Source organism: Chelon labrosus (assembly GCF_963514085.1).
Source record: "Chelon labrosus genome assembly, chromosome: 10".
Classification (NCBI taxonomy): domain Eukaryota; kingdom Metazoa; phylum Chordata; class Actinopteri; order Mugiliformes; family Mugilidae; genus Chelon; species Chelon labrosus.
In genome coordinates this window covers 8,639,394-8,661,330 of record NC_140360.1, presented here as the reverse complement: position 1 = coordinate 8,661,330, position 21,937 = coordinate 8,639,394, and the positions used below count along the sequence as shown (strand labels likewise).

Below are 21,937 nucleotides of genomic sequence, written 5' to 3'. Positions count from 1 at the left end.
AGCTAACTAAATGCTACTGGCTATCTTAACCTAAAATCTAAATAAACTAAGTACAGTCCCTGACAAAAGTCTTGTCACTTATCCATTTTGTAGAAACAACAGTTTATAATCTGACTTGTAATTAATCCATTGGTTTTAGAAATGGCTCATATGAAAGCCAAAACCCTCCCAAATTATGTTTGATATACTAAAATAAATTTGCTTCACTGAAGAAAGATTGATCATTTAATGAACACAGAAAGGTCAGATTTTGGCAAGACAAAAGTTTTGTCGCCTACAGAAAGTAATGTGAAAATTGAACAAATCATTTACTTCAAATACAAAAATATGATGCATAACATCAGTGAATTAAGTACTGGTGCTGTGAGATCCATATTTAATATCTTGTATGACTTCCATGAGCTTGAAGGACTGCATCCATGCGGTTCGACAATGATTCATACAATTTATTGATGAAGTCATCAGGAATAGCAAAGAAAGCAGTCTTACATGCCTCCCAGAGTTCATCAAGATGCTTTGGTTTCGTCTTCCATGCTTCCTCTTTCATTCTTCCCCAGACATGCTCAATGATGTTCATGTCTGGTGACTGGGCTGGCCAGTCCTGGAGCACCTTGATCTTCTTCGCCTTGAGGAACTTTGATGTAGAGATGGAAGTATGCGATGGAGCACCATCCTGCTGCAAAATTTGACCCCTTTTATGGTTGGGAATGTAAGCGGTAGCTAATACTTCTTGATATTTTACGCTATTGATATTGCCTTCCACCCTGCAAATCTCTCGCACACCCCCATACTGGATGTAACCCCAGACCATGATTTTTCCACCACCAAATTTAACTGTTTTCTGGGTGAATCTCGGATCCATGCGAGCTCCAGTAGGTCTCCTGCAATATTTGCGGCGGCTGTGATGTAATTCAACCGAAGATTCATCTGAGAAATCCACCTTCTGCCACTTTTCCAGCGTCCATCCTTTTAGCAGGCTGTGGGCCTTGGCAAATGCCACACGTTTTTTTAATTGCCTTTTGTTTAGTGCTGGTTTCTGGGCCATTTCGAGACAGAATTCTACAAACTGTTCTGGTTGACACGGGGACTTGAGGTGACCAGGCCTGGTGGAGCTCTGCTGCAGTGGAAAAGGGGCTGGCCTTGGATTTTCGAGCCAACAAACGGTCCTCCCGAGCAGTTGTCTTGCGGGGTCTGCCGGACCTGGGCTTGTCAAAAACATCTCCAGTCTCTTCAAATCTTTTTCTTATTCTTGTAAGACTGCTTTCTTTGCTATTCCTGATGACTTCATCAATAAATTTTATGAATCATTGTCGAACCGCATGGATGCAGTCCTTCAAGCTCATGGAAGTCATACAAGATATTAAATATGGATCTCACAGCACCAGTACTTAATTCACTGATGTTATGCATCATATTTTTGTATTTGAAGTAAATGATTTGTTCAATTTTCACATTACTTTCTGTAGGCGACAAAACTTTTGTCTTGCCAAAATCTGACCTTTCTGTGTTCATTAAATGATCAATCTTTCTTCAGTGAAGCAAATTTATTTTAGTATATCAAACATAATTTGGGAGGGTTTTAGCTTTCATATGAGCCATTTCTAAAACCAATGGATTAATTAAAAGTCAGGTTATAAACTGTTGTTTCTACAAAATGGATAAGTGACAAGACTTTTGTCAGGGACTGTAAATGCTGCTGGCTTGTAGGCCCACAGAGCAGCAGAGGATAATTCAGACATTGTGAAACATAAGCTAACCTAACGCTGCTGGCTTGTATGGCCCGCTCAGCAGCTAACCATAGCTACCAAGCAATATGAAGACATCAGGAACCTGGCCTAAACAACAGCAGTATGCAGCATGTCATTGGGGTTTTCAAGTGGGCACCTCCCTTCACCGATGTTTCGTTAAATTAGGCCCACAACACCTCAAGAAGGCTTAAGAGTGAATTCCTGCGTCCTGGAGTCACCCCCCTTGACACTGCCACTGCAAAACCCGTTTTTCTCACCATTTCTCACCATTAATATTAGACAACAACTAATATTTCAATAATTAGCCTAGTCCTTTTATGAATCACGACACAAACAAATCTACCGTGGTTCGCCCCTTTGATGTGGACTAAACCATGAACCAAACAAACAAATCTACCGTGAATTGCCCCATTGATGAGGGCTGAAACATGAAAACAAACAAATGAAACACGAACCAATCGACCACATCTATAATGATTTACAAGCACACTAACGTCACGCAGCCATTCTTACCTTTAGCTAGCTCCCCAGCTAACGTGCTTCCTATGTACCCATAGCCACTCGCTCGCTCTCTCTGCTGCCCAAGACATGTACATACCGCAGTCCTTTGGCTTTTTCCCCATATGTGCAGCTCACTCAGAGCATCCCACTTCTACCGGGCAGACAAAAGCTCTCCAACCATTCTGCTCTGCGTCTGCTGCTAACTCTGCATACTTAGCTCTCTTACGCTCGTTAGCCACAACAGCAGATCTGGCCGTGAATAACCAGCTGTCCATTCAAATCCGCCCTCATCTTCCAGGCTCCTCCTACTCTTAGCTGTCCCGTGTTATGCCTGATGCCTGCTAGTCTAGCCTTTTCTCCCTTCCGTACAAAATTAATGCATCTATTCCTTCTGTTAACGACCATGGAATTTACATTCACCCGTTTTTCCTCAGTTGCAACTGCTAAACATTTCAGTACCTGGTTGTGACGCCAGGTGTAAAGTCCTTGGGAAAGACTAACCTTACAACCTGTCAGAATATGGCTAAGCGTGCATACACAAGTGCACAGTGGGCAGGCAGCATCCTCACCTACCCACTGTTTTAGGTTCTGGGGAGTTGGCAGCACATCACAAGTAGCCCCTATCATAAATCTAATCCTGCTGGCCTCCATGCTCCAAAGCTCTCTCCACTTCAACTTCCTTTTCTCCACACTCTCCCAGTTCACCCATTGACCCTGCTTAGCCTGCGGCACTGCCTTAGTGCATCTTACTGCTTCCTCTTGTTTCTGTACCTCTTCCACTACCATCTTTCTCCTTTCTACTGCTGATGCCTTGCTCCACAGAGGTTTCCCTGCACACAGCCCTAGGCCTCCACGCCCTTGCTGAACATTGCCTATGATATCCCTATGCCTAAGAGCTGCCTGTGCTTGCTGTATTGCCTCTTTTGGGTTCCACTTCCTCCCTGTCTTAACAGTGGGCGCTGCACTCCTAACCACTGGATCCTTTGACTGAGTAAGAGTCATTTCCAGTCTAACTTTAGCACACTTAAACTCCTCTGTTAGGCTGGTAACTGGGAGCTCCAATAAGCCTTTCCCATACAAGGCTGTGCTGCTTAAGCAGCGTGGGACACAGCCATTTTCTGATAGATGAATTAATCATCCTTTCTAACTTTTCTGCCTTTGACAGGGCAACCTCATAAACTGTTAGCGGCCACATTAGCCGGGGCGGTAAACCAAATTGCAAGCACCATAATTTTAACTTCCCTGGTAGCCCTGACCGGTCTATGCTTGAAATGCCTTGAATCATTTCCTGCCTTAACCCTTCAAACTGCGCCTTATCACTGACACTTGCATCATACCATCTTCCCAAACACTTCACTGGCTTCTCCAGCGCTGTGGGAACCACCTCATCATTTATAACAAACTTCGTATCTACTACCTTTCCTTTAACAATAGAAATACTCCTAGATTTAATAGGCTTCACTTTCATCCTAGCCAACTGCAGGTTGCTGTTTAACTTATCCACCAATCTTCTGGTACAAGGAGCAGTTGACGTTGTAGTCATCATTTAACTGGATGACATTTTCCTTAATGTGAAAGAGAAAGGTACCAAAGCCCCACCCCTTCACATTTGGAATCACTGCCCTAAATGTCCTCTGTAGATAGCAATAGGAGTTAATGTAGTAGTATGCAGTGGATGGGAGATATTCAGGTTTACAAATGTCCCCTTTAAAGGTACTGGCCAATAGTAATCAGATTAGAAACACAAAATCTTCAAATACGAAAATTCGGGCACCTCAAGTACAACTTCTTCATCTCATCTTCAGATGTCAGTGAAATGACATCTGAAGATTTTAGGCACTTTCCAAAGTAAGGCTATGAAAAGAGTGATTCCAGCTTGTAATCATGTAAGTAAAGGCAGTTAGAGGGAACTGTTTAAGGCTAAGATGATACTGCTGCATCTGTTGAACAGAGAGGGAAATCCATCATATGACCACAAAAGAGCTGCAAAAAGCTTTAGCTTTGACACAGGAAAAAATAGCATTTGATGAAAATAATGCTACCTGGAGGTACTACAATGATAGAGGGAATAAGTGATTCCACTAAATACCAGCAAGGACATTAGTCCTGGAGATTCAGCTAAAGCAGGCCTCAAAATCCACCATGAACCATGTCAAGATATAGGCTGAAGCTTTTGAAATCACACAGTCCAATCTGTGGGTAAACACAAACATGCATTAGGCAGCCTAAGACCTTCTCAGAAGTCATAGTGATAAGCAGGAAAAGATTAAGAACAGCATGGTGATGGTTAGATAGTTAGCTCTTTTCTGAATATATATTTTCTAAACCATTGTTTGTAACCTAGAGTTAAGATACAAATTAAAATGACTTGTATTCTAGATACTGGTTTCTAGATACTTGGTGAAGTGGATGTCTTTATTGCCCCCCACTGGTGTTACTGCAGGTTTTTTGAAAGTTTATATAAGTGGAGAAACTCACACTGATCTGATTAACTGCACTTAAGAAACACTGTGCTTTATGAGATTGTAGGAGCCATGAAGGTGTTTATTATTATTAGTATCATATATCATTGATTATTATGAGATGTTAAGTAATATGATTTAATAGTTTATACTTGGGTTACTTGGGTTTTATATTTTGTTACTTTTTTGTTGTTTATTTTCATATCACAGTAATTGGGGGCGGTAACATTTAGTTAATTTAACGACAGGTGCACGGGCGGAAGTAGTGAGAGAGAGAGAGGGTGAGTTACTGGGAGGCCGTATTTCTTGTTGACCGCTGTTTAAGTTTGTTTTCGCTGAGTTTGCTTTGAGTGCTCTGGATCCTTTTTTTTTTTTTTCTTCACTTTGAGCACGTTATGATTAAGTTGTAAAATCCTACTTCTTCAATAAACCCGTCAAACGCATTCTTGGATCTCAGCGAATACTTTGTTTGTACAGCGCGTCAGACAATCAGCTAACACCCATACCTTAGCCTCTCAGCTACTGCTTTGCTTTTGGATACTAGTCGCTACAGAGATATCTGCAGTTACATAAACTTGAGATATCCAAACTCAACACAAGACGCTTGTATTGTTTCAGCTTTTAAATTAATTGAACATTAGCTTAATTTTTTAATTATTTACTGGACCTAATACATGATCAGAAGCACAGTTATCACCACACAGGACCCTGGGGGCTCTTGTTTCTGTTTGTCTACCTCAGTATTCTGCAGGACTCATTAGCTTTTCGTCTAGCACCATCATCTGTCATCTGGTCTTGAAGAGTCTAGTGAGTTAGTACACTGTTTGTTAGCACAGCAGTATCCCAAACTACTTTTGTTGTGCTTATGTTGTATAATTCATTTAAAGTTGTGTGATATTTTTTGGCAGTAATAAGGGAATAATGAACATCATGTCTATATTTTAAATGTGTTTTTCTATCTTGAGTAAATACTAAGCTAAGTTACATCATCATTATCTGTAAGGAATGCTGTAAGATGGTACGTTACATTATATAGAAATGCTGTAAACACAGCAATCTTCTTTGTACTGCCTTTACACACTACTGTACCTTCACACTATCTCTCTCTCTTCGTAAGAGCCTCGTGAAGACAAATACTTTTTACACTGAAAGTTAAATATAAACCAGAGCCACACACACAAAACTAGTGACGTTTGTTTAACCACAAAAAAGACACTTAGAACATTTTTATTTGTGCCAAACAACTATGACAAATGTATTTAGTGCTCTGCTAACAATAAGCAGATATTTATATTTAGAACCAAAGTTTACCATGTATTAGATAAATGTCCACATGATAATGTAAGAAAACAACAATACAAACAATATAATATACAGCAGAATATGTACAAATTGTGGTTTCTGCAAAGCTTTGTCATCCAGGTTTCATTAACAGGATAAAGGAGACTTAGTGAAGTACTGGTACAGTGTTCCTGTAGTATCCAGATACAGACACAAAAGAGTGTTCAAGGGTAGAAGGAGGTCCACTGTCAAACATTTCTACAGTTTTCTCATGAATTACTGCACTTACCTAATCAAATGTTAACAAAAACACTGCAAATCCAGAGACTAATGCAGATGAAAAAAATAATTGTTCCTATACACAGTATCAGTAAGTAAAAAGATATTGTAATGGAAATGTTTCATAAAATCAACAGACATCACTAAGTTGCTGCTTTACCATTGGTTGAGTCATGTTTTATGTTCTGCACATTTCTGTATTGTGTTCTTTCAGTGGTCGGTGTCAGGGAGGGAATAATGTGACCTCCAGTAGATATGAAGTATAAAACTGATGTACACTGTGTATTCTTCACTCATTAGCCACTCTCTCTGCTTTGTTCCTTGTCTGTGCTGTGAACACAGTCTTCTGATTTTTTTGATTTCAAGAGAAATTTCCACCACAATATACACTGCATGTACAGCTATCGTATGAAGTAGATGAAGACAAAAAGGGTTGTTCTGCTCACATGGTGAAAAGCAGATGACCACTGAAGGTACTATGGTGATTCACATTGTCAAAAATCCTTGCGTTTGTCCACAAGCGCAAAAACACAACATCTCCAACCTCTAATAGCAACGTGGCACCATTAGAACTACTGCCAAAATGAGAAGGCTGATGTTCATATGCAATAAAAATATGTTCTCCATTCCTGACCAGCACTGCACCTGAAGCATGTGAATTATGTCCATGTGCACCAATGTAGAACTCAAAGTGGTAGGCGCCTCTCACTGGTGCAATGAAAAAACCTGGAAGACACATTTTTATTTTCTTCAGTTAAAGAAGAATTGCTGTCAATATTGCAAAAAGAAAATAATCATATTGTTTAAATCTGTGTATTTGAAGTACCTGTATTAGGGCTGTAGGCATTTCCAATATTTGTAACAACACGTCTGAAAACCAGAGTTGTGAGTGCGTTGAATGGTCCAGTCGTTCCTTCACCTGAATCCAGCAGAGAGGCTGAGAAAGCCACTTGTTTCACTGAAAGCGAGACAAACATACTCATATTACAGTTACTGATGTTACAGCGAGTGGATTGTTGTTGTAAAGAGCTTGTTTCTAAATTCACAAACCTTCCCCTGCTGTCTTCAGAGCCTCCACGTGGTTTTCTGTGATGTTGGTTCTGGCTTTAAGGTTTATCAGTTCTCCTTCCTGTCCTAAAACAAATCCAAAAAGTAGCAGCAAGAAATAAACCATGGTCTCTTGTGTAAATAATTGCTTTAGTAAGTGAAAACCTGGATATTGTTTCATTGCTGTCCAGAACAACTTAGAGCCTAAACAAATGAAACTGGACTTCTTGACTTTCTTGAAGATGTTTAACTGCTTTTCCAAGTGGCTTCTTCAGATCTAAATGACTGGTAGGGAGTTTGGGTTCCCCAATTCTCCATGGATGAGATGGTGACATGTCTTCAAGAAACCCAACAAGTGTCTGAACAATACCATAAGCTCTATGACTGAGAACCTTCACAGACATGTGACACGACTGTTGCTACGGCACAGTTGTGTAGTGTTTAGCACTGACACTTCAGAAGAAGGTTTTTGCTCACCAGGTGGTTTTGCCCACCAGCTGGCGCTTTTCTCTTTGGAGTTTGCATGTTCTCCCTCTGCTGGGTGCTCCAACTTCCAGCCACAGTCCAAAGACATTAATGTTAGGCTAATTGGTGTTTTGAAATAAGCCATAGATGAGTGTGAATGACTGTTCTGTCCTTCTGCGTCAGCCCTTTTCTGTGACTGGCGACCTGTTTGGAGTGTACCCTGTCTCTAACACAGTGACTGCCAGGATAGACCCCCTCCAAAAGACAAACATCTACAGATAATGAATGAATGAATGAGTGTTGCTCATTTACCTTGGTACTGTTGCTTCAGCTTGTCCAACTCAGTCTTTTGCAGCTCCAGTTCTCTCAGTTTAGCTGCTTGAGCTAAAAAAATTAACACTTGGTAAGACACATTCTTTGAAAACATTTCAGTATCATACTTCTAAATTACAGACTACTGTACCGTCGTTCTCTCTCTGTAAGTGTGTCACCTCCACTTTCAGTCCTCCCAGCAAGGCACTCATCTCTCTCAGCACAGCATGGATGTCACTTGTACAGGTTTGTTGGTTTTCAGAGCTATTATCACTTTGCCGTAATTGTGGAATAATGTCGTTGTCAGACTCTGTTTGAAGCTGAGTTGAAGAGACACAGCAGATCAGCAGGAACAATGGGTAAAACCTTGCCATCTTTGTTCGCAAAGTGTCTGTCTATGAAGATGAATTTTCTAGTGTGTTTGTGTTGAGTCCAGCCTTAAATAGTGTCTTGACTGTAGGTGATCAATTATTACCAAGTTGTTGTTTTTTTCTTATCTGAAGCACGTGCAGGAGATAACAGTTGTTATATTGGACTTGTCACATAAAAAATAAATTATTGCTACTTTTATGCTGGCAACAGAAGCTCCTGAGTCAGAGCATCATGGGGAAGTCCAACTCTCAGTGTAAACCTGCAACATAATTATAACGTTTGATGTTGGGAAGATTTGAAAATACATGACACATGACTGCGTGTGAAATAAAGTATCAGTGTTTCAGTTTAAGCTATTTAAGCTTGAATCTCTCCATCGAAGCAGTGCTCAGATGACACTGTAATCTATTGATCAGATACTTTTTAGTAAATCAACTTCCAGCTATTGTCCAACTATGGCTGAGTCTCAAGATTCCAGCGGGACATTGCTTACTTGGTCGCATGGTGAAGAAACATTAAATAGTGGAGGACGTGGTACCAGAACTACAGAAAATGTGTAGAAAGATTTGCTTTCACATCAAATCATGGATAGACTGAAGACCAACACTGATCACATCATCTCCAGATCAATACATCAAGCTTAGCAGAAATATTAACCTGAAGATTAGTAGCAAAAGTCTTGTCAAACCAAGGCTGTTGTCGTCTTAGTATGTTACTGATAAACCTGGGGGCCTGTTGGGACTTTCCATCAAGACAGCTCGTCTTTTAACTGGCACAAGAAAACATGAGCACATTACCCCCATTTTAGCCTCACTCCACTGGCTGCCCATACATTTTAGGGTTCACTTTAAAATTCTTTTATTTGCTTTTAAATCCCTCAATGGTCTTGCCCCGCCGTACCTCTCTGAGCTTCTACACTTTTACACTCCTTCCCGGTCTCTCAGGTCAGCTGATCAGCTGCTCCTGAGAGAGCCTAAAACAAAGCGGAAGCTCAGAGGGGATCGTGCCTTCGCTGTGGCAGCTCCAAAACTCTGGAACAATCTGCCTCAGCACATCAGACAGGCCTCCTCTCTGTCTGTTTTTAAATCCCACCTAAAGACCCACCTCTTCTCCTTGGCTTTTAAGTTGACTTCATTTATTTTATTTTAAGGATTTTTACTGTGTTTTATCTGTTATCTCTTTTATCTCATTGGCTTTATTTTTGTTTTACCGTACTTTTACCTCATTGTGTTCGTTGTTCTATTGTACTTCTGTTGTGTTATTTATTGTATTTTATTGTGAAGCACTTTGGAAACCTTGTGTTTATTTAAATTGTGCTATATAAATAAAATTGGATTGGATTGGATTGAAGACATCGCGATCCGATCCAATCTGAGCGAAACACACACTCGCTATTATAAACAATTGCCTGAAAAGGAGAACGCACCAGAGAAAATATTTAATATGAGCACACAAGTGTGATTGTGTGTTAATTATTGATGCAGGTCATGTTGATGTATGAAGAGCGGCGTGTATTTAAGTTATGTATTTCCTCAATCACCAATATCTTTATTTACCTTTTATTACCAGAGATTATGCAGTGGATATGGAAACTTCAGTGCACGTGCAGATGGAGATCAACAAATAATAACTTCACATGCGTGCCAAAGTTAGGACACATACACGTAAAACAGCTCTGTTGTCGGCTCTGGAGCAGTGGCAGAGATCCATTAGAGACATCAGCTGTTAAAATATTCTACTGAGCCCCAGAAGACGGGGTTATTTGCATGCAGTGCATTCAACTTGCGATCGGATAATGCAAGATCTGAACAGGCCCTCAGAGTACTTAGTTTCATGGACTTTCCTCCATTATCACCTGACCACAGCCCAATTAAACATGGGGCACTGAGGAAAACAAATATTCCTGACATCAAAAGAAGCTCTTTGGAACATTGAGATCAAGCTGGAATAACATGTTTGAAATATAAACACATGTGCTTATCAATCGTGTGCGTTGCAGACATGTTTAGCCTCGATAAATCGACACAGACAATAGTGTTAATAGTACGACACAGCTGTTAAAGGATAGTTTAACCGAGATAAAAAAGTGGTATTTCTCCAAAGCCTTTTCCGTGTACCGCAGCTAAAGGTCTAATAACTTGGACAAGGAAAATTCACCAGCAAATTGTTGATTTGCAGCCTCCTTCTCTCTGTTACTGCAGAGCATTTGGTGAAGTTGTTAATTGACTGCTGTGGAGATGATCTGGACTGTTCCTCTGCTAGCATTAGCAGCACAGCAGTGAAGACAACTATTCGGCTAGTCGACTAGTCGGTACAACCCCTAATGCATACATTCAGTACATTCAGTAGAGTACTGCACATACGGCTGTGGCTCAGTAGGTAGAGCGGGTTGTCCACGAACCAGAGGGTTAGCGGTTCGATCCCCGGAATGTGCCACATGCCGAAGTGTCCTTGAGCAAGACACTGAACCCCCAGTGTGTGAATGTGTGTGTGCTTGTGTGAGCGAATGGGTAGATGTGTCTATGACTGTAAAGCGCTTTGAGTACCAATAGGTAGAAAAGCGCTATATAAAAGCAAGGCCATTTACCATTTACAAATAGCTGCACATGTAAAGCGTTCAGTGTGTGGCAGAGTGAGTGAGTCTGTCGTCATCTGGACAGAGGCTGTTGCTGATTCTGGTTGTTCTAGACCTAATGCCGTAGCCTAATGCCGTAGCCTTCGTCCTGAGGAGACAAGTGTAAGCGGTCTATGAGTGGGGTGGGAAGGGTCTTTCTGCGTGGACTTGAATACCCGCTGCAGAAGCTTCTTGTCTATATCTGAGCAGTTTACATAGTGGCGCTGGTGCTGTGAGGACTGACGTATTTAAGCCTCATCAGAAAATACAGTCTTTGACAGGCCTTTGTCAATATGCATTCCCATGTATTTAGTGCTTTCAGGTTCCTCCAAAGCAAAGAGGGGTGGGAGGACTCTCTTCTTTTCTTTACATGGATGCAGAGGTTCTAGGCTCTGCACCAGGCCTTGAACTATTTCACTGAAACTCTGTACTTGTAATTTGTAACAAATGCCATAAAAAATGAGTGATAACCAATCATACTTTAACAGGCAAACTGTAAAAACTAGTTAATAATTGTAAGAAATCAAGAGTACATGTGCAGCTAAACTGCACAAGCACTGTGTAAGAAAGACAGTCATGACAAACAGTCTCTGGTAAATAATACGCTAATCTATGTAAGAAAGCACTGAAAGTAAAGGAATAAGTATTTGCAGTATTCATCAACACTGTAGCATGGCAACAAAGCATTTCCTTAAGAGATGTGTTGTTTACAGCTGATGCTGGTTTATCATCTTATAGTCTTCCACCACAACCTCTTGAAAAGTTTGTAATGATCTGCATCTATGGTTTGTTGCTACCAAGAGCCTACACTAGAGGGGACTGTTACGTACGTACCAGGAAAAAATAAAAAAATAAAACTTGTCAAATCACTTTTTTTTTAAATTCCCCAATCTTTGTAAAGTAATTGGAATACTGACAAAAAAAAAAAGTTTTTACATTTTCCTTGATGTGAAAGAGAAAGGTACCAAAGCCCCTCCCCTTCACATTTGGCATCACTACCCTAAATGTCCTCTGTAGATAGCAATAGGAGTTAATTCAGTAGTATGCAGTGGATGGGAGATATACAGCTTTACAAATGTCCTCCACAGAGGACATATTTGAGCTACTGGTAGTCAGGAGGATATTTCAGCCTTACTGAACTGAGATACTCTGATTATGTTGGCCAGAATTATCATGGAAATGTATTGATGAAGAATGTTTTAATGATGTTTAAATTCCAGGAGGTAATGAGTACATCTGTCTTTCGTTTTTGCTTACAAATCTAATCTGTGCTTTACTTGTGGCTTCTGCTTCAGAAGCTCAGACAGACATTATTAAGTGGTGCAGTAAATGTACTATGCACTATGTAAAAGACATCAGTTTTACCCAGTCCAAACTAGCGAAGGGGGAAAATTAGAGGGGGTTGTGGATTGTTGTTGATGGTCTGTGAAATTGTTTTGGTGGGCTTTATTCATCTGTGTGTGTGGAGATGAATTAGTTTCCAGCTAAATGAATGGCTCTGATTGGTTGAAGGACTATGCCAGGGATGTCAAACATACGGCCCAACTGAACGAACTATAACTATTTGGGCACCTCAAGTACAACTTCTTCACCTTATCTTCAGATGTTGGTGTCAATACACTAAAAAAAAAAAAACAAAAAAAAAACAACAGCCCTTATTGTGACATATGAAAGAGTTTGAGCACTTTCCGAAGAAAGGCTATGAGAAGAGTGATTCCGGCTTGTAATCATGTAAGTAAAGGCAGTTAGAGGGAACTGTGTAAGGCTAAGATGAAACTGCTGCATCGGTTGGACCGAGAGGAAAAGCAAACACCATCATATGACCACAAAAGAGCTGCAAAAAGCTTTAGGAAAAATAGCATTTGATGAAAATAATGATACCTGGAGGTACTGCAATGATAGAGGGAATAACTGATTCCACTAAATACCAGCAAGGACATGAGTTCTAGAGATTCAGCCAAAGCAGGCCTCGAAATCCATCATGAACCACATCAAGATATGGAGGCTGTCCTCCACAGTCCTATCTGTGGGTAAACACAAACATGCATTGTGCATTAAGCAGCCTAAGACCTTCTCAGAGGTTGTAGTGATAAGCAGGAGAAGATTTCCCAATCAAGAACAGCATGGTGATGGTGATAGTTCGCAATTTTCTGAATATATATTTTCTAAACCATTGTTTGTAACCTATAGATACAACTTAGAATGACTTGTTTTCTAGATAAGTTTGACTTGGTCTTGGTGAAGTGGATGTCTTTACTGCCCCCCAGTGGTGTTACTGAAGGTTATTGAAAGTTTATATAAGTGGAGAAACTCGCACTGATCTGATAAACTGCACTTAAGAAACACTGTGCTTTATGGGATAACTGCATTTACATAAACTTGAGATATCCAAACTCAACACAAGAAGCTTGTATTGTTTTAGCTTTTAAATTAATTGCAAATAACCTTAATTTTTAATTATTTACTGGACACAAATGATCAGAAGCACAGTTATCACCACACAGGACCCTGGGGGCTCTAGTTTCTGTTTGTCCACCTCAGTATTCTGCAGGACTCATTAGCTTTTCCTCTAGCACCATCATCTGGTCTTAAGGAGTCCCGTACTGTAGTGAGTTAGTACACTGTTTGTTAGCGCGGCAATAGCCCAAACTACTTTTGTAGTGTTTGTGTTGTATAATTCATTTAAATGTTTGTGTGATATTATATGGCAGTAATAAGGGAATAATGAACATCATCTCTATAATTTAAACATGTTTTTTTTTTTCATTTTAAAGAGTAAATACTAAGCTATGTTACATTATCATTATCTGTAAGTAATATCCAACAAAGGTTCAAAAAAGGCAATTGGACTTGTAGAGTTTTTTTGAGAAGACGTTTCACCATTCATCCGAGTAGCTTCTTCAGTTCTAGGGGACTGGTGGGAAGTCTGAGGTTTAAATAGGAACTCCTCCTGAAAACTTGCTTGTTATGCTAACAACCAGAAACTGGTGCAGCTAATTTCCATTAACGACTGGGTACTTACCTGTTGTTGAGGGGGGACTGTTTTTTGTCCCCCTCCTCTTCCCTATGAATGGTGCTCTAACGACCCTTGTCCGTCAGAGGCTCCAGTGTCAAAGTGTGAATGAGACTGAAACTTCTTGGGGATAGAAGTTAAAAATGTATTGTAAATAGATGGCAGATTAAATCTCAGTCCACCTCCTCTGTTTAGTGAAGGTTTTTCCAGTCTGACATAGATGGCTTCCTTTACTCCTTCCTTCACTCGGGAGGACCTCAGCAGAGGCAGTTTGGTTTTCCTGGACTGTCATGTGCATGTGGAAGAAGACCGAAGCCTCAACATTGAAGTGTATAGAAAACCCACCCACACTGATCAGCACTTATTATTTGATTCCCACCACCCCCTGGAACACAAACTAGGGGTCATCAGAACTCTTCAGCACAGAGCACAGACTGTACCCACTAGACTGGATGGCAAGGAGAAGGAGCAAAAACACATTAAACTGGCACTCAAGACATGTGGATATCCCAACTGGGCCTTTGTAAAAGGCTCAAAAAGATACCCCAAAAGGCACAGCGAGGAGGGGAGCAACAATCTGAATCTGAATGAATCTGAAAGGAAAAACATCGTCATCCCCTACGTGGCTGGAGTGTCCGAGAAGCTCAGGAGAATTTTCAGAAATCACCGTATTCCAGTTTATTTCAAACCAGGGAATACACGTAAGCAAAGACTGGTCCACCCAAAAGACAAAACACCCAGGCAAAAACAGAGTAATGTAGTGTACGCTGTTCAGTGCAGTGAGGAGTGTTAACATAACAAGCAGGTTTTCAGGAGGAGTTCCTATTTAAACCTCAGACTTCCCACCAGTCCCCTAGAACTGAAGAAGCTACTCGGATGAATGGTGAAACGTCTTCTCAAAAAAACTCTACAAGTCCAGTTGCCTTTTTTGAACCGTTGTTGGATATACCATGACCTGGATGACTGAGAACCTTCACAGACATCTGTAAGTAATGCTACAAGATGGTGTTACATAACATAGAAACACTTTCTTCCTTGTACTGCCTTTACACACTACTGTAACTTCTCTCTCTCTTTGTAAGAGCCTCATGAAGACAAATGTGTTTCAATTGTAGATAGCCCCAAGCCCCCACCACACACACGCACAAAACTAGTGACGTTTTTTTCACCATAAAAAAGATACTCATTTCATTTTTATTAGTGCCAAACAACCCTGACAAGTGTATTTAGTGCTCTGCTAACAATAAGGAGATTATTTATTAATTTCATTTAGAACCAAAGTTTGCCATGTGTTAGATAAATGTCCACATGATAATGTAAGAGAACAATAATGCAAACGATATAATATATAGCAGAATGTGTACAAATTCTGGTTACTGCAAAGCTTTGTCATCTGGGTTTCATTAACAGGAAAAAGGAGAGTTAGTAAAGTTCTGGTACAGTGTTCCTATAGTGTCCACATACAGATACAAGACAACATTCGAAGGTAGAAGGACGTTTATACAGAATCAAATGATGAACACAATGAGATTTTGTTTGTAGAAATGTCCAACAGTGGATGGCAACATGTAGTTTTCTCATGAATTACTGCACTTACCTAATTAAATGTTAACAAAAACACCCTTTCTCTGCAAATCCAGAGGTGGATTTAATACATTTTCTAAACTTAAATTTAAGGTAATCCAATATCCGATACCAATATCAATCCGATACCTTCTTTTCTCCTCTGTTAAGTTGTTAATAATACATATAGTTTGTATAGATGTACTTTGCTTAATATGGACATCTAAAAACACCGTGGTCAAACTGTGCAACAAATATTCTTCTCCCCTAAGGGAAGAAATAAAATAGCCCACGATGTGCCTCAAGCCATAGACTCTTTATTTAAACTTCAAATCAGTGCAAACTACAAACTTGAATGTTTCTAATTTCACATGTAACCTCTGGGGTTGAACTGTATGTGAAACACCCATCAGGATGTCAAAGAAAAGAAAACTCGACATAATTAGACTTCTTTAGGAGTCAAAGTGTATACAGCGGTAACCGCGGTCAAAATAAGGGCCGCTTCACGATGGTTAGTCGTAGAACAAACTTGTGGAAAGTGGGTAAAACAGTGTCCAAGGTGATGTGATTAAAATCCCCAGAAATGACAACAAGGGCCTCCGGGTGTTTGGACTGTTGCCTGGCAACAGTGGCGTGGATGATGTCACTCGTTGCTGCCTTGTCCGCTGAGGGAGGGATGTAAACTCCCACAAAGATGACAGACGTGAATTCCCTCGGTAAGTAATATGGACGCATTCCCACAGCTAAAAGTTCAATGTCCGGTGTACAGACACGCTCCTTCACAGTCAAATGAGCGGGGTTGCACCATCTCTCATTCACAAAAACAGCAATCCCGCCGCCGTTCCGCTCAGGACCGTGTCTCTATCCGCCCGTAGAGTCTTGAAGCCGGGTATAGACGGTATAGACGCACTGTGGTCCGGGAAGTTTGCGTGCAGCCAGGTCTCCGTAAAACACAAAATACTGCTCACAGCGTAGCTACTCCCTCTGGGTCCTAACAAGCTCACACAGTTCGTCCATCTTATTCACCAGAGACCTCACGTTCCCCATAAGGACAGATGGTACCGCTGGTTTGAATTTCCGTCTCCGCTCTTTCACTTTCGCTCCAGCACGGCATCCCCGGCACTTCTTCCTAAGTTCCTCGGGAATCTCAGGCCTCACTCCGGACAACGCAGGGGGTCTGGACAGCGCTAGCAGTTGCTCTCGTGTATAGCCTACACGAAAGGACGGTCACTCTTCTGAGCGCTACAGCTCAACACTGAAAGTCCAGAAAAAACGAAAAAAAAGCAGCTTAAAAAGACAAAAGCGGCCAAAAAACATGGTGATTGTTTTTTGGCATAGGATTCAAGAATAAGTTTGAAAAAAAAAAAAAAAGATCGAAGGAACACACAAAAATAGCTTAAAAAGTAAGAATCACGGAGCTACTGTGACCTGCTGCCACTCTTTCAGGTGCTCAACTCTTCTAGATGCTCAGCTTAGATGCTGCTTTACCATTGGTTGAGTCATGTTTTATGTTCTGCACATTTCTGTATTGTGTTCTTTCAGTGGTCGGTGTCAGGGAGGGAATAATGTGACTTCAAGTAGATATGAAGTATAAAACAGATGTACATTGTGTATTCTGTTCTCATTAGCCACTCTGTCTGCTTTGTTCCTTGTCTGTGCTGTGACCACAGTGTTAGGGAGGAAAATTACGGTGATGCCGATGAAGAAGAAGAAGCACCAGAGTCCTGTATGTCTTATGCCTGAAGGAGTTTATTTGGGCTCGTATACGAGGAGAACAGAAGCTTCGTCATCACAATATAAGTGCATGAGTTCCACCTCAATTCTAAGGGACAAACAGTAAAGCTCAGATTTTTATACTAGCAAGCAAAGCCGAGGCAGCAAATGGATGATGTGTTGGCATCCAATTGGAAACATGAAGATAAGGATTCACGCCAGCTAGGAAATACAAATTGTCGGACAGTGGCGGAGGGCATTATCATCTAATTCTACAGCTATGCCTGTAATGCAAAGTATCCCCCAGAGAGTGCGATTGAAGACGCCAAAAGAGGGACCTTGGTCTCGGTATGTTCCTCAGAGAGAAAATAGGGCAGATAACTGACGCCAGAAGTAATCACACATTTACCACACAAACTATCCATAGGGAAGAGAAATTATTCTCTAACACACAGTCTTATGATTTCAAGAGAAATTTCCACCACAATATACACTGCATGTACAGCTATCGTATGAAGTAGATGAAGACAAAATGAATTGTTCTGCTTACATGGCGAAAAGCAGATGACCACTGAAGGTACTATGGTGATTTTCATTGTCATAAATCCTTGAGTTTGTCCACAAGCGCAAAAACACAACATCTCCAACCTCTAATAGCAACGTGGCACCATTAGAACTACTCCCATAACCAGAAGGCTGATTTTCATATGCCGCAAAAACATGTTCTCCATTCCTGACCAGCACTGCAGCTGAACCATGTGAATTATGGCCATGTGCACCAATGTAGAACTCAAAGTGGTAGGCGCCTCTCACTGGTGCAATGAAAAAACCTGGAAGACACATTTTTATTTTCTTCAGTAAATGTAAAAGAAGAATTGCTGTCAATATTGCAAAAAGAAAATAATCATATTGTTTAAATCTGTATATTTGAAGTACCTGTATTAGGGCTGTAGGCATTTCCAATATTTGTAACAACGTGTCTGAAAACCAGAGTTGTGTGTGCATTGAATGGTCCAGTGGTTCCTTCACCTGAATCCAGCAGAGAGGCTGAGAAAGCCACTTGTTTCACTGAGAGAGAGACAAACATACTGATATTACAGTTACTGATGTTACAGCGAGTGGACTGTCGCTATAAAGAGCTTGTTTCTAAATTCACAAACCTTCCCCTGCTCTCTTCAGAGCCTCCACATGGTTTTCTGTGATGTTGGTTCTGGCTTTAAGGTTTATCAGTTCTCCTTCCTGTCCTAAAATGAATCCAAAAAGTAGCAGCATGAAATAAACCATGGTCTCTTGTGTAAATAATCTTTGATTGAAGTATTTCTTCATCAATTATTTTCACCTGAAGGTTTGCTTTAGTAATTGAAAACCTGGATATAGTTTCAGTACTGTCCAGAAGAACAGTAAATACATTTGTAAATACATTTAGAGCCTAAACAAAGGAGACTGGACTTGTTGGACTTTCTTTTAGATGTTTAACTGCTTATCCAAGTGGCTTCTTCAGATCTAAATGACTGTAGGGTCCAATTCTCCGCCAGTCATTTAGAACAGAAGAAGATATATGGATGAGTGGCGACACGTCTTCAAGAAACCAAACAAGTGTTTGAACAATACCATAAACTCTATGAATGAGAATTTTCACAGACATATTGACAATTTCAATGTGTAATGGGTCGAATAAGGTGGTTCTGGGTTTGAACCCACCAGCTGGCGCTTTTCTCTTCTCTGTAGTTTGCATGTTCTCCCTCTGCCAGGTGCTCCGACTTCCAGCCACAGTCCAAAGACATTAAAGTTAGGTTAATTGGTGTTTTGAAATTAGCCATAGGTGAGTGTGAATGATTGTTCTGTTTTTCTGTGTTAGTCCTCTTCTGTGACTGGCGACCTGTCTGGAGTGTACCCTGTCTCTAGTCTAACCTAATGACTCCCAGGATAGGCCCCCCCTCTAAAAGACAAACATGTACAGATAATGAATGAGTATATCTCATTTACCTTGGTACTGTTGCTTCAGCTTGTCCAAGTCAGTCTTTTGCAGCTCCAGCTCTCTCAATTTAGCTGCTTGAGCTAAAAAAATAACACATGGTAAGACACATTCTTTGCAAACATTTCAGTATCATGCTTCTAAATTACAGACTACTGTACCTTCGTTCTCTTTCTGTAAGTACGTCACCTCCACCTTCAGTCCTCCCAGCAAGGCGCTCATCTCTCTCAGCACAGCATGGATGTCACTTGTACAGGTTTGTCGGTTTTCAGAGCTATTATCAGTTTGCCGTAATTGTGGAATAATGTCGTCAGACTCTGTTTGAAGCTGAGTTGAAGAGACACAGCAGATCAGCAGGAACAATGGGTAAAACTTTGCCATCCTTGTTCACAAAGTGTCCGTCTATGAAGATGAATTTTCCAATTTGTGTTGAGCCCAGCCTTAAATAGTGTCTTAACTGTAGGTGATCAGTTATTAGGCCTACCAGAAGTTGTTTTTCTTATCTGAAGCAAGTGCAGATGATAAGATCTCGCAAAACCTTTTCTCGGTATCTCGCAAAACTTTCTCGGGAACTTTCTCGCGAAGTTTCGCGAGATCATATGAGATCTCACGAGGTCGTATTTAATATTCATCCGGGTTAGCTAACGAAAACAAACACAGACACAAACATGGAGTGGGAGACATTTATTGAATTTTATTTTGAAATGGGCCTAAAATACAGTGAGATAAAAAACTGTGCTCAGTAGTAGACACGGCTTTGAAATCAGCGAGAGACACCTCAAAAGATTCCTGAGCGAGAGAGGACTTTCTCGACGTAAAGACTATTCGGATCTTGCGGTCTTGGTGGATTTCATTCGAAACCAATTGCAACACTCCGGGCTGTTACATGGGTATCGCTGGATGTATACCAAGTGCAGAGAATGTGGACTACGGGTGAGGAAAGAGGATGTGAGGCTGGCACTAAAGGAACTGGATCCGAGGGGAGTGGCATTGAGAAAAGCAGGACGCCTAAGAAGACGGAGGTACTTCTCAAAAGGGCCGAACTTCATCTGGCATATGGACTCATATGATAAACTGAAGCCATATGGCTTCTGCATCAATGGAAGCATTGATGGTTTCTCTAGAAAAATAATCTGGCTTAATGCGTACACGACAAATAGTGACCCGAAGCTGATTGGAGGCTATTACACTGAAGCAGTGAAACGTTTTGGGGGCTGCCCCAGAGTTGTTAGGGGCGATCTTGGCACTGAAAATGGCTGTGTGAGATTTCCAGAGGTTCCTCGTCCCCATTCCTCCAGACGGCACCGCTGACAGTTACTTGGAGGGGGCAAGCACCGCCAACCAAAGAATAGAATATTGGTGGAATTTTCTTCGCAGCCAGTGTGTGGAGTTCTGGTTGTCCTTGTTTGCAGACCTCAGAGATAATGGCTTCTTTGACGGTGGGTTCCTGGACAAGGCCATCCTTCAGTTTTGTTGCATGGGACTCATTCAGGTGAGTTTATGCATAACCGTGTTTTCATATGTGCGGGAGGTGGGTATGTGAGTGAAATGGGAGGAATATGAATAGGAGTGAGGAAGAGAGAAGGCGACAGGAAGGAGGTCAGGGGAGGGAGAGGAGAGGAAGGAAAAATGAGGAGGAAGAGGAAGGTGGATGTCATAATTTAGTGCTATATTTAAGTGTGTATGTATGTACTGTTCTTCCTAATCGTATTTGTATTTTCCTTTTTATTCTTTTTAACAGGATGAGTTGGATGATACTGCACAGGTCTGGAATGCACACACCATCAAAAAACACCAACGTCCCCAGCGGTCGGCCTAATGTGATGTATGCATTACCTCAACTCTATGGGACCAGAGACTTCCTTTCCTCTGTTGAAGATGAACATGTTCAACTGTGCAAAAATGAATGTGTATTTCGCGTGCCAATACCATGTGATCCAGATGTATATGTATAGGTCCAGTGGTTCCTTCACCTGAATCCAGCAGAGAAGCTCAGAAAGCCACTTGTTTCACTGAGAGAGAGACAAACATACTCATATCACAGTCAGTGACTGATGTGACAGTGAGTGGATTGTTGCTATAAAGAGCTTGTTTCTAAATTCACAAACCTTCCCCTGCTTTATTCAGAGCCTCCACACGGTTTTCTGTGATGTTGGTCCTGGCTTTAAGGTTCATCAGTTCTTCTTCCTGTCCTAAAATGAATCCAAAAAGTAGCAGCATGAAATAAACCATGGTCTCTGGTGTAAATAATCATTGATTGAAGTATTTCATCATCAGTTATTTTCATCTGAAGGTTTGCTTTTGTAACTGAAAACCTGGATATTGTTTCAGTACTGTCCAGAAGAACTATGTCATATCCCTTGTAAATACATTTAGAGCCTAAACAAAGGAGACTGGACTTGTTGGACTTTCTTGAAGATGTTTAACTGCTTATCCAAGTGGCTTCTTCAGATCTAAATGACTGTAGGGTCCAATTCTCCGCCAGTCATTTAGAACAGAAGAAGATATATGGATGAGTGGTGACACATCTTCAAGAAATCCAACAAGTGTTTGAACAATACCATAAACTCTATGACTGAGAATCTTCACAGA

The 21,937-nt window shown here is 40.9% G+C and overlaps 1 protein-coding gene and 1 long non-coding RNA gene across 2 annotated transcripts; one reads left to right on the top strand and one right to left on the bottom strand.

Annotated features, from left to right (window-relative positions):
• Positions 1–17,757: 17,757 nt before the first annotated feature.
• Positions 17,758–19,924, bottom strand: LOC311494032 (complement C1q-like protein 4). Its single transcript, XM_084552875.1, has 5 exons — positions 19,507–19,924; positions 19,357–19,428; positions 18,531–18,614; positions 18,307–18,438; positions 17,758–18,200 (listed from the first exon to the last, which is right to left on the bottom strand). Exons 1-5 carry the CDS (start codon positions 19,724–19,726, stop codon positions 17,917–17,919), a joined length of 792 nt encoding a protein of 263 aa, XP_084409001.1. The 5' UTR covers positions 19,727–19,924; the 3' UTR covers positions 17,758–17,916.
• A 51-nt stretch (positions 19,925–19,975) lies between these two features.
• LOC311494033 lies at positions 19,976–21,598 on the top strand. The gene is made up of 2 exons (XR_014699260.1): positions 19,976–20,837; positions 21,087–21,598. It is a non-coding gene; the product is annotated as an uncharacterized lncRNA (long non-coding RNA).
• The last annotated feature ends 339 nt before the right edge of the window (positions 21,599–21,937 follow it).

Excerpts from the sequence above, each read along its gene's own strand:
- LOC311494032 (XM_084552875.1), bottom strand. The coding sequence starts at position 19,726 with ATGGCAAAGTTTTACCCATTGTTCCTGCTGATCTGCTGTGTCTCTTCA. Across the intron at positions 19,429-19,506 it reads CTTACAGAAAGAGAACGAAG|CTCAAGCAGCTAAATTGAGA; the intron begins GTACAGTAGTCT and ends TTATTTTTTTAG. Across the intron at positions 18,615-19,356 it reads GCTGAAGCAACAGTACCAAG|GACAGGAAGGAGAACTGATA; the intron begins GTAAATGAGATA and ends GATTCATTTTAG.